We start from the raw sequence: 13,132 nt of genomic DNA, 5'->3' as shown, positions 1-13,132 counted from the left end.
AAAAAAAATGTTTGAAGGAAGGAGGAGAACTAGACCTTAAATAAACTTAAATATGGCTTAGCCATGGATATAAAATGAGACAATAAATTAAGAGACACTGGGTGAAAATTCAGAGCCTCTCATTTGCAGGGCATGTTTTCTGCCATTGTTGGCACCACTTGGCAAGAAGGGGGACCAACTCAACCTCTGAGTGGAGACTGCTTGTGCTGTCTGTTGGAATCCCAAGAACCTTGAGGAAGCACTGAGGACTCACTAGGATTGTGGTGACGATGTATGTTCTGTTCTGCACACTTGAGTTGTCACCTCCAGCTTGAGCATCAGTGGCTGCAGGGACAAACTTATCATCTTCATTCCAGTAGCCAATCTGTGAACAAGAAGGTGGGGCTCTAAGGCAATCCAAGATCCTCTAGACCACCCAGCCAACACCAGAGACAGCAAAGCACAGGGTCCTACCATGTAGACGATGTATTGAGCACATCGTGGCTAAACAATTGGCAGACAGAAACAAGCAGAAGCACGGCTTGCCAAGTTCCCCCAGCTCAATCTGCCCCCCAGTGAAAATCTTCATGATGGTGAGCTAAACCAGGAAACCACCCCTTTGAACAATGAAGGTGTAATAGGTTCCACAGCTAAACTCTTGTCCAATCAAGCCAGCACTTGAGGATTTTATTCCTGCAGTTACACACCTGCCCACAAACCCTTTCTTTTCCTGGGCTCACTAAGAACTGTAGTTGGAATCAGATGATTAAATGTTATATTCCTTTTACTTTTTCTTAGACTTATCTGTGTTTCTCCATCCAGATTCAACTTCTCAGGATAATTATTTTATCCTTATCTAGTTCCTGTTAACTATTATACCATAATACATGTAAATAGTGTGCAGATTAACAGATTAAAGGTTAAGTTGCCAAACATCAGTAGCTTATGAGCACCGAATTATTTTCTGCAGCCTTTCAGCAAGCGCAACCCTTACTGCATACAAGGCTCTGAGTTGAAATACTCAGCACTCTGTGTGGCAGGGCTGAGAGAGGCAGAGGGAAGCCCGCGACACTGTCTGCCCTGGAGACACCCTGGTCCACTTAGGAGGACACGAAGCACCCCCACACACAGAGGGAGTCCTGACAAGTGGGGAGGCTAATGAATTCAGGAGACTGAAGCTCAGTGTGGGGGACTGTGTAGGTTACAAGGCAGCAGGAAGAGTCAGGGCTTGAGGTCATTGGAGAAGGAAGGAAAAGGCCCACACATGTTAGATCAGGAAGAATGAGGCAAGGTATAGAGGTGGGAATTGCCCAGATACACACGTCCTGTGGGTTCTGGGGAGACAGCATTGGCCTGGGAGGACAGTGAGTCTTGCATCTAAGTGGCAGAGGATTTAAAGGCTGGATTAAGTAATGTAGACTGTGTCCTTAAGGCAACAGAGAGTCACGGGAGGTGTTGCTCTCTCCTCCCCCTCCCCTCCCTATCTCTTTCCTTCCCCTCTTCCTGGTTTCTTCCCTCCCCCTCTCCATATCTATTTAGACAGTCATGATTTTGCTTTGTGATTATTCTGCTGCTAGTAGAATGTAGAAATAAAAGGTAAAAAGTAAGAGAAAGGGAAATGTATAGGAGGAGGGTGAACAGCTCTGGCAGCTAGAGCTTGGGTCAAGCTCGAAGAAAGCGCAGAGCATGCCAACCCAGCCAGGCCCAGTGTCACTGGCACCTTGAAGTCCTCCCCAGTCCTCTAGCCTAACATTGTTCTTCCTGCAATTCCCAGTCAGTAGCAACAACAACAACTGCTAACACTGCTAGCATTCTTGCTGTCGCAGGCTGCGTGTTTCACAGTTTTAGTGCCGTCTCATTTGGCTTAGGGAGGCTGCTAACCTGTCCAAGATGGTGCCGCTGGAAAGTAGCAGAGCTCAGCCTGGAACCCTGGCCATCTGTCTCCAGCACCTGCCTTTTGTCACTGTGCTATCCTTGTGAAGAGGCTTCCAGGCCTGGTCCAGATCCTGCCAGTTACCATTTATTTACTGAATGCTCTTGGGTTTCAGGTGCTCGTCTAAGTGCTTTTTATGTTTTATTCTTTTCATCCCTTATAAGCCCACAAAATTGGCCAATTATCTTTCCCATTTCATGTGTGTAGGAAGCATGAGGTGAAGAAGTTGAGAGACTTTTCCAACATCACAAGAGACCCATGGGACCAGGGTCTGAGCCAATATCTGAGTCAAGAAGCTCGTGCAGTGCAAGCCCTACCTCTTGCATGCCAGTGTGTGCCCAGCCAAGCCGGGAGGGTTTGTGTGCGCTCCCAGTGGAGCCTGTGGTCCAGCTGCTTCATGTCCACCTCCATCTTTCTATGGTACTGAGGCCCCTTGGGGATGAGACAGAAGTACGTTCTTCCCAGAGTCCCTTTCACAGACAAGTGATCTCCAAGAGTGTGAGGAGAGAATGAACCAGACAGCTGTGACCCAGGACGGAACTGCTGAACACTGATGTTTCAAAGACAGTTCAGAGGACTGAAAGCGGGGGCTTGGGGGGCTGTCTCTCAGGACCCTTGTTCCCATTTACCTCTGGGCAAGTGTGCTGTGATGTTGCCTGTGTGTGAAGCAGCTAGTCCACATGGAAGGAGGCATTTCTTTCTGAAGACACAAGAACTGGATACTTAGACTTCCAGAATGTCGTCATTACTGACAGAGGCCTGAAAAAGCGCTCTGTCCCATGCCTTCATTTTACACAGGGGGAACTGGCTCAGAGATCACAGAGCAGCGGCCGAAGCAGTGCTCTAGAGGACCCTGGGGGACCTGAGGGGACACTGCACCTCCTTCTTGGGAGGGAGGGAGGGCTCAGGAAAGAGGAGGGGATCTCTGGGCTCCTCCTTGCAGCTCCAGCACTCAGCTATGCTTTTAACCTATTTCCTACGTTGGGATTTCCCCTAAGAGTTGCTTTATACAAGGACTCTTCTGGTCAAATAATAAATGTCTAAAACAACTGCGGTAGTATACTATGCCGTGTGTGTGTGTGTGTGTGTGTGTGTGTGTGTGTGTGTGTGTGTGTTGGTATTTAAAAAATTCCCCAAGGTATTTTTCACACTCGACTTTTTTGATTCTTACATGGTACAAAGAGCACAGCTAGGCTTGGGATTATTTTCTGTTTTACACATAAAAAAATGTAGGCTTAGAGTGATTAAGTGACTTAATTTATAATCTTCAACTATATAGCAGGCAATGGTAGGACTAGAACCCAAATCTCATATAGCACAAAGGTAAGACTGTTTGATAAAATATACATTTGTGACCACAGCTGCCAAATATGATTATTCCCCCCCACAGATGATTTTGAAGAGTTTTTATTCATTTCTTTCCACTTTCCTTCTCTCTTCTTTCTCCATCTTCCTTTCTTCTTCCCTTTTTCAAAATTAATCTACAAATTCATCTGTTCTTACTTAAACTATCAAATCCTTAGACGATAGGAAGTCACTCCCTTTGATTAGCAAATAATTCTTCTGCAATGTACAATGCTTTAAGAATTATTTTTTCATGGGCTGGTGAGATGGCTCAGTGGTCTAAAGCACCTACTTGGAACAAGCTTAGCAAAGCGCAGGGATCACGGTTGGATCCCCAGCACCACATGCCAGCCAGCCCTGCCCCCTGGTGGGCTGAGCTGGCCCCCCCCCACACAAATAAAATTAAAAAAAAAGAGAATTATTTTTTCTTGGAAAGGGGCTCAGTGGTCATTAGTTCAGTGCCAAGTAGATCAGCTGCAAGAGCTAGGTCTTACTAATACTATGACCTCGAGCAAGCTATTTGCTTCTAGGGGCCTCGTTTCTGCAGTGCAGGATGGAGGCCTGTTAATAGCGCCTGCCCCATGCGGGTGGGGAAAGTATGCATGAGCTGATGCAGGTGCAGCTGTGTGCAGAGTATGTTGTGAGTTCATATCAAGTTGTCAGCTTGCTAAAGAATGATACATATTAGGATGAATTAGGAACCTCATTAGAGGTTGATAAATTTCTATACTATAATACATTTTAGTTTGCTATTTAACATGATCAATCTCCAAAAAAAAAAATACTGACTGTATTCCAGGAAATTTTCAACTTCATTTGACAGTCAAATCTTTCTTTACATACAGAATAGCTCAGGTTCAAGGTTAAAAAAATCACAAAAGGGCTGGTCAAATAGCTCAGCTGATTAAAGCGCCTGCAAGCAGGTGCAGGGGCCAGAGGTTCGATCCTCAGGCCTGCTGTGCTGGCCCTGAACCCTGGGGCACTCTGAGACAGCAATGGAGACTGGGTGTGGTGGCACATGCCTGTAATCCCAACTCTTGGGGGGCTGTAAACAGGCAGATCACTACGAGTCCGATCTAGTAGTGAGCCCTGAACACCCTGTAAACCCTTCCCTAAAATACAAAAAAAAAAAAAAAAAAAATCACAAAATCTGCTTTAAATTTTCAATTTATTTTGATAAAATATAAGCAAAAGAGCAAGATGAATCTGTGTATCCAAGACTTACCTAGCTTAGAAGAAAAACCTGAGAAGGATACGATCCTTCAAATCTGGTGCCCTCACACCAACGCTAAGCAGGCAATTACAGACCGTGCTGTACAGCTCGGCTCATGGACAGCCACTTTCAAATAAGAAATGAATACTATAGTCAAATACTATGAGTGAGTTCATTTACTGCTAATCTCATAGGAGAAAAAAATAACATTGCCCAGATTATTAGAGACTTCATGATATCAAAACTCGTGCTTAGTAAGGTAGTAGACTGAGAGATCTGGTGGCAGACTTTGATGGAAAGAAGGCTGGCAAAGATATTTGGAGAGACATTGCACATTGGAGATGAGAGATTTCTTTGTTTGCGAAACAGATTGGATTATTGAACAGCACTTTGATTGCTTACCGAAGCTATGCAGGAACTTTCATTCTGTTGGGAAGTAAGTCAGAGTTAGTAGTTTGGTAAAATTGGGGCCACTGCTTGGGAGAGGATTTAAACAATTCTGACAGTGAGAGGTCTCCTCTGGGGCCTGTTAGAGTTTTTGATCTGTTTTCCATCTACCTCTAAAGATTCTTTGACTACAGGAAATGAGTCTAGATGATGTGCCACAGTTATTTAAGTGGATGAAGTACAAAGGAGATAATCACAGAACTGCAAATTCAATTGATTTACCTTCTACAGTCAGCAAATTGAATTTATACACTGATATCCCCAGGTTGCCTTTGAAACTACAGGTCCTGACCTCCCCAAATGAGATCCGTTATAATCAGCATTTTAAAAAGTAAGGTGTCCCTGTGACAAAGACAACTAGGTAAGCACCAAGTGTTCTTATTTGTCTCCCTAGGGTAGAGATGTTGATGGGGAAGTGGCTTTGGACCCAAAGACTTACTTTGCAAGGCTGCTTTGTACCTAGTTGGGCCAAATTATTGGCTTATGGACAATGGAATACAATGGAAATGATGTTCACATGGTGTACGCTGACCTTGCAAAAGCTCCTGTACCATTTCCATTTTCTTCTTCCTCATCTTACTAACTGCTGACACCATCACGAACCACCAAGTGGTAGGCAGGGGATCCTTATGAATCAGTCTCAGCCAGGGCCTTCAGGCCAAAACTAGTCGGTGAGTAAACAAGAAAAAAAACCCTTCTATTGTATTAAGTGGCTGAAATTTCAGTTTATCTGTTACAGTGGCTAGGGGGTCTCTAAGCTAAGGTACTTAAAGGATTTGAAGTTAATAAGTTTATGTGTAACTTTATCTGGGTTCTGCTTGAGGTGTTATTTCATTGAATTTGCTGAATGCTTTTTTCTTACTTACTGGCAGATCAATGGAAATATGTGACAGAGAAATATGCTCCCTGATTCCCCAGCAACGTGCAATAAATGTCCCACTTATCTAATAGACAGCCACTTCTTTGCATGGGTTTACCATGTGTCAGTATATCCCAGGTACTGAAGATATAATACATACTACAAATAGGGTTTCTGCTTTTAGAGATCTGTCATTTTAGGGTTCTGTGGTTTGGATGTCATCGCTAAAACTCATGTTGAAATGTAATTGCCATTGTGAGGGGTGGGGAGCTGAGACCTACAAGGTCAGTGCTCATGAGTGCTATGTAGGCTACTGCTTGTGGTGGGAAAGCAGCTTGGGCCCTGGGGTAAGCAAGAGGAGATGGCGAGACGTGGTTGAATTAAGCCCAGTTTGGATTTACATGGTGTTCTACCCTTCTGAATGCATAATGTTATTACTTGAGGGAGAGGTTAGTTATGGCAGGCGTGGCTCTGTTACAAAAGCAAGCTCTCTTTCCATACTACGATGCTCTCTGCCTCATCATAATACAGCAAGAAGGCCCCCACCGGACACTAGAATCTTTACATTGGCCATCTCAGCCTCCAGAATTGTGAGAAATAAATTTCTTTTCTGTATAAATTACCCAGTGCCTGATATTTTATTATAGAAGCAGAAAATATACTTAAGAATGGCAAAGAGGCAAAAGAAGAGAGAGACAGTCAGTCCATCCCCTGATTGAGAGTTAGTAGAGAATCTCTTTAGGTTTTACAGAGCATCCAGCCTGTGAGACAAATACTCATCTCTGCTGTTAAGCCAGTGAAATCAGCACAGATAATTTACAGACAAATGAGCATGGTTGCGTTCCAAAAAAACTCTATTTATGGACACAAATTTTAATTTTGTATAATTTTCACATGTCATACTATGGCCTTTTTTGAAAATTTATTTCAACTGTTTGTTGAAATGTAAAAAGCATTAGCTCACCACCGAAACAGGTGGTCAGTTGAATTTGGCCCGCAGGATGAAGTCTTCCAACCTCGATTTAGATCAACCAACCAGCAGCAGTGTATTGGAAGGGACAAGCAATTTGAAAAAAATAAAGTGGGGTAGTATAACTGTGCTGGGTGAGTGGGAGGTGCTCTAAAGTGGTCTGGAACAGCCTTTTCAGGGTGGTTTCCCTGGAGCTGAGACCTGCAAGGCAGGAATAAACCAACATTTAGCATACAGTGATGGAAGAGCATGTGTGAATGCCCCAAGGAAAAAGTGAGCTTAAAGTGCTCAAGGAAGAAGAGTGACAGCAACATCATCGTCAACAACAGCAGCCAGGGTAGAGACAGAATGATGACCTAGAGAAAAATGAGCAGGAAGCGTTGCCTGGGGCTTCCAAGGCCAAGGCCAGGAGACACCCTGTGGTTTGCTAGCAATAAGAAAGCCGTGAAAGTTTAAGCAGAGCAGTATAATTTGAGGGATATTTGAAATTTATTTCCCAGATTTGCTGGTGGGAAAGTGGTGGTTTTAGAAGGGCCAGGCATAGACAGACAGCAGTGCTTGTGAGTGCTAAGCAGGCTACTGCTTGCGGTGGGAAAGTAGCTTGGGCCCTGGGGTAGGCAAGAGGAGATGGCGAGAAGTGGTTGAATTAAGCCCAGTTTGGGATGTGCACAGTGACTTGGTACATCCGACACTGAATGGCAAATTGAAAGGAAACCTTCCAAAGGCCTTAAGAACTGGAGAGCTAGGGATCCTTCAGGACTTTAAAGGATTACGTTTGGTAAGAGCTGGACTTCTGTCCACTGTGGCTTCTTTCCTGTATGGTCTTTCCACTGCAGCTACTCCTGGGTCAGGACTGGGAATACCAAACTCAGGACAGACCTCGGGACTCAGATCAATAAGAAAAGAGCAGGTGCCTTCAGCCAGGTCCCCAAACAACTGCAGGATCAACGGTGTTGTGCCAAGACAGCTAAATCAACAATGTTCCTCTCCTGATGCAAGATGCAAGAGAATTTTCTGGACCACTCGCCTGTGAGCAGTTGTTTATGAGAATTTGTGATTGAACCTGAATTTGACAAGGTATTTTATTGAGAGAGGCATCCTTAAATCAGTACTGTACGGTGAAGTGATAAGTCTAAATAGGATTTCCTAGGATTTAGCTTTAGTGTAGGCAGTGCCAATCTCTGCAGCTAAATCTCCTAAACTTTATGAAGGATGTATATTTAGAGGACACTCATTTCCATGGAGTGTTGAATTGGATCCAGATACCTACAGGGTGTGCTGGCGCATGAGCGGGCAGGATACAGGCTGAAGAGCAGGAAAGTTTTCTCGCGGCCCTGAATTATGATGACACGGCTTGTTTTTATTACACACAGTAGGTAAGCCACTCAAAGCCCACTGAAACAAATACAACTAGGTCACCCTGGAAAATCTGAGCAATTACTTAGCTAGGAAGTGATTGAGTGAAAGGCCGGAAGGCACAGATGGGGGAGAGTTGATTTTCTGAAAGTCAGATCCCCTATAAACAAAGAATGGTTAAGCCCATATTCTAAGAAAGGATTTAGTCCCTGGAAAGGAAGTTTAAAATGGCCCTGCGACCTGAAAAATAAAGCACAACAATTTGCTTGTAGAATTTTGAAGGTTATTTAGTTGGTTCTGTTTGCTGGTTTATCCATTCCATCGGCTTGACTCACCCAAACTCAATGCTGACATAAAATTTCCGTTGCCTTTGGAAGGGAGTTGACAAAACTAACTAACTAGCTGACTGACTGACTGACTGTGAGCTGGATGTCCACTGCACGTCAGGTGCACTGAATGTCCATTCCGAACCACTCACCATTGGGGATGACAGTCGTTGTGTGTCTTTTAATCCTATATCAGTCCTACCAGGTAAAAGTGCATTATCTCTCTTTTACAAATGGTTGCCTGAGGCTTATAGACATGAAGTAACTTGGTCAAGGTCATGTGCCTTGTGCAGAGTAAAGCAGAGACTGAAGTCCTAGTCTATCCATCTCTGAAACCCAAGCTATTTGCTGTTTCTCACCAGATCTCTTTAAGCTCTAGGCTGCACTCAGGCTGGGCAAGGGTATTTAATTGTACAGATTGCTGGGCCTCTTCTCTCCAAAATCAGAAAGCCCACTGGTGGAGACCCAGGAATTTGCATTTCTAAAACCAAGCCACCAGATAAGTCTTCTATTTGGGGGGATCAGCTGATTCTTATTATAGATCCTCCACTTCTATTCCAGGAACAGAAGCTCTGGAAGAGGTCAGAGGGCTTCTAATAGTCTCTGAGAAAAGTCTAGGGTAAACTCAAAGATCTGGGATCCCTGGATCCAAGAGTAATAATCAGAGGAGTTCACGCCGGGGGCGGGGGGGAGTTTATCCATTGATAGAGGCCCTAATTCTACTTCTGCAGAGGAAGCTAAAGCTCTGTCAGGGAAGGGACCATGTGGTTAGGGGGGTAAGGCTGGTAAAGTCATATGCTAGGGCATTTTTCAGGGCGTCCAAGGTTAGACTGAAAGGAATTAGGGGTTGTTCAGCCCATCCCTCAGTTCTGTGAAAGACCCAAAGAGGCTAAGAGACATGCCGCTGGCCACAGCTGGGCCAGGGCTACTAGGTGGAAGGCTCTTTTCTTTTCTTTTACTTGTTACACTGTGCTATGCAGTGTAGTGAACTATGCAGTCTACCACTAACATGTGGAAAGGAATCTGCCTTATTCAAAACCACTCCACTACCACAAAATCCAGATCAACATTCATAGTTTATTTGTGACACACACAGCTGTTCATGAATTATATAGAAATACTAATTTGTGTCACTAGAGAATAGGGATCTATCTCAGTCTCTATAGCTAGTGTATTTATATCTATCTATCTATCTATCTATCTATCTAAATATCTATATCTGTATCTATATATCTATCTCTTTATATTTATCTATCTAGATCTATCTTTATATCAATATATATTTACATCTAATCTATATATGTATACATCTATATTTATTTATGTAACTTATATATCTATATCTATCTTTATCTGTATCTATGTATCTACAGCTAATCTCTCTATATCTATATTTAATCTATGTATATCTATGTATCTATATCTGATCTATGTATCTATATGTCTGTATTTATCTATCTACTATATCCTTTTTTCTATCTGTCTGTCTATCTAATCTGTCTGTCTGTCTATCTGTCCATCTTTTAATTCCCTGAGGAGGACAAAATGCCATTTTGAGCATTCTGAGGGACAGCCTGGTTCATGGTCAGCAATTTGCTTTCTCAGAGCAACCTGGCTGCGAGCTCCAGGATTTCTGCAGAAAGCTGCAACATGGTTTCCTCTGGAAGGCAAGGCATGGTCACTCCCTTCCCCTCCCCCAAACCTGACAGCAAGATGGCCTGGGGAGGAGGTAGCATTGCTGCTGTGCCTTACAAGGATAGCAGCATTCCATGAGCTGCTCTCCTCAACCCATAGTGACTCCCTGATGTGTCACTGTGATCCACTCAGCCTTGGCAGCAGCTGTGGCAAATGAGCGAGGGTTAGAATCGGAAGCCCAAGTAAGATCTCCATTCAGCCACGGCTCAGTGTGAGGAATAAGCAGCCTCTGGTGCTTGTCTACCTCTGATTATCCATCTGAAACAGGGCTATATCACTCAAACTGATACTCTTCACAAGCACACTAAGGAGCAAAGCACTCTTTATCTCTTTAAAGATAAAGGGGGTTCAGTGAGATAGCTCAGTGGTCTAAAGAGTCTGCCAGAGAATGGTATTCCATTGTCATTTAAATAGTGTAGGTGCATGAATTCAGAAAAATATTCCAATATAGTCCAGTAGTCCATAATAGTAGTGGGTTATCGGTAGGACTGGCAATGTCAGAAGTTGTTGACTTGAGCCTTTTACAGCTCAGCATATTAATATGGCTTTACCTTTAATACTTCATTTTTATACTTTTCTGCTGGATGACTAAGTCCAAGATAAAGCAAGACCTATATAACAAGAAATGTAACTTTTGTATCTGACAAGGTTAGTCAAATCCCCTCAGGATTTATCCTGAAACCCTGTACCACAGTTGGTAGATCCTTTGTCAGTGTCAGCCATGTGGATGAGTCAAGGCCACTGCTTGACCAATTTGTTCACTGTGAAAGCCTGAGAGAGTGTTTTCTCTCCATGTGACTCTCCTTAGGCACACTCTACATTGTTAATCACTTTCCTCTGTGGCCCCATAATCTCCTTGTTCAGAAAATTTGGGACATAAGTGAGTTACACGATGTTACAGTGCAGGTTCTCCTGGGTCCTTAGTCTTCACTGACCTTGAAAGGCTAGGACCAAAATGTTGGCTGTTCTTTCAGCCCTTCTTTTTCTCTAATTTTTGGTCTGCAAACTTAGGTTGTTAACCCTCTAGAAGAGAAGCTTATTATTATTCCCCTACAACATAGGCAGTTGAGCTTAACCTCACTATTTGTCTGAATATCAAATATCTTAGACATAACATGAAATAGGTATTTTCCATCAAGTATTGATATGTTAAACTTTGAGTCCCTACAGAATATGAAGAAAAAAATAAAATAAAATAAAGAATAAACAATTACATATTTTTACACAAAAACTTAGAAATCTAACCATAACAAAAAAGGAGATACAAATGAACGATCATCTTGTATCTGTATATTCAAAATAGTTAGGATAGACACACAGCTACCTTCTCTTACTTCAATGAATAGAAAGATTTGTTCTAATAGTCTCTGTGGACAGGATATTATGTCTGCATCTTGTACAATGAATAACCACTAACACAACAGTATGCAATGTATTAATTATCAAAACTGTCCTGCTAATTGGCTTTGAAACTGTCTCATTGCTATTTGTTTCTCAATAAAATTACTAAAAAATATTTTAATGGGTGATAATACATTATACTTTCTAGATAATGCCTATGGTGAATAGGCTTCTCAATTAAAGAATTTATTTAGTGTAAGAATTTAGAAAAACTTTATCAAAGAGCCATTTTTTAAAAAAGATGGAGCAAGATGGCCTTATATCCTTCTTAAGAAAGCAGTAGAAAAATAATTAACTTCTTTCTGCCTTGATTTCCTCACATGCAAAATAAAGATAATACATGTAAAAAAAAAAATAAAGTGCCTGCTTAGGCATGCTTAGGCAGTGCAGGGATCGTGGTTCAATCCCAGACACTACATGCTTCACCAGGTCTGCCTTTAGGGTGGGCTAAGCTGGTGGCCACAAAAGAAAAAGAAAGAAAGAAAAAGGAGCTACTTCAGCATTTTCCAGATCCAAGTTATGAGCTGCCTCTGAGATTTGCGGCGGTCTTCATAACCAACGACACAGGGGCTGTTCACGATAATCATAAGATGCTAGTGCAGGCACAGTCTGCTCCTGTGTTATAGGTGTGGACACTGAGAGTTGTAAGAGCTACGGGGCCTAGCACAGGTCTTCTCTAGAAGCAAGAATTAGGAAAATGGGCAAACAAAATAAACCAAGACTTGGACCATTTCTAGAGGAGCATCGTTCACAGTAGACTGTCCCCAGAAAGCAACCTCTCATCATCCGATGCCAGAGGTTTGCTGGAAGGTGCACTCAGGGCCAAACAGGGTGAACTCACTTGGTACTTGCTGGAAAATGAGGCAGGAGGTGAGGTGGCTGCGACAGAGTATCAAGGGGTGCCTGGCAGAAAGAGGGAGACACGTTGCCGCCAGTCTAAGAGGAGGGTGGGATGTGAGCCACTGCTGCAGCCACTGCCGCAGCCAGTGCAGCAAAGCGGGGCAGGAAGATACCCTGCTGGGGTCAAGTAGGCTGTGGGACATGAGAGGGCAAGATGGCTTCTCCTGGATGGGAAGGCTTGGGGGCAGAGACCACATGTGATTGTGGCCTTTGTGGTAGGTACGAGGATGTCCCCATGTCTATGCCCTTGTCTGCAGAACCTGTGAAGACATTGCCATACATGGAGAAAGGGACATTTCAGATATGAGTGAATTTACTGACCTTTAATGGGGAAATTAACCTGGATTATCTGGATGGGACCCACTGAAGTACTCCATCCTTACTAATTCAAACAAGGTTTTTCATTTTGTTAACCAGCTTTCCCAATATAATTATCTATAAGAAACTATTAATGCACTTCACCTAATTGCTGTACGCACCTAATTTACGTATATATTAAAAACATTCTGCCTTCCTATTGATTTGCCTATTCTAAACATTTCATATAAATGGAATCATATATGAAAAAAAAAAGCAGACAACCTTTCCCTGGGCTAAGGGAGAAGATGGAGTGCAGGAAGAAGGTCGGGGGTGGGGGTGTTGCTGGGTTTGAATATGGGGGAGAGGAATTTGAGCCAAGAAATGTGGGAGGTGTCTAGACAGAGTTGAG

General features: G+C 43.1%; 1 protein-coding gene across 5 annotated transcripts in view; it reads right to left on the bottom strand.

Annotated features, from left to right (window-relative positions):
* The window catches only part of Gria1 (glutamate ionotropic receptor AMPA type subunit 1), a 322,606-nt gene that overhangs the window by 110,729 nt on the left and 198,745 nt on the right, over positions 1–13,132 (bottom strand). For all 5 annotated transcript variants that reach the window (XM_004629373.1, XM_004629377.2, XM_004629374.1 and 2 more), the window contains one exon: positions 254–364. In XM_004629373.1, coding sequence (XP_004629430.1) covers positions 254–364 — 111 coding nt within the window. The remainder of the gene's footprint in view (positions 1–253; positions 365–13,132) is intronic.

This window comes from Octodon degus, unplaced genomic scaffold (genome assembly GCF_000260255.1).
Source record: "Octodon degus isolate 3935 unplaced genomic scaffold, OctDeg1.0 scaffold00029, whole genome shotgun sequence".
In the NCBI taxonomy this organism is placed as follows: domain Eukaryota; kingdom Metazoa; phylum Chordata; class Mammalia; order Rodentia; family Octodontidae; genus Octodon; species Octodon degus.
Note: the sequence above shows the minus strand (reverse complement) of the source record. Positions and strands in the feature narration are given on the sequence as shown.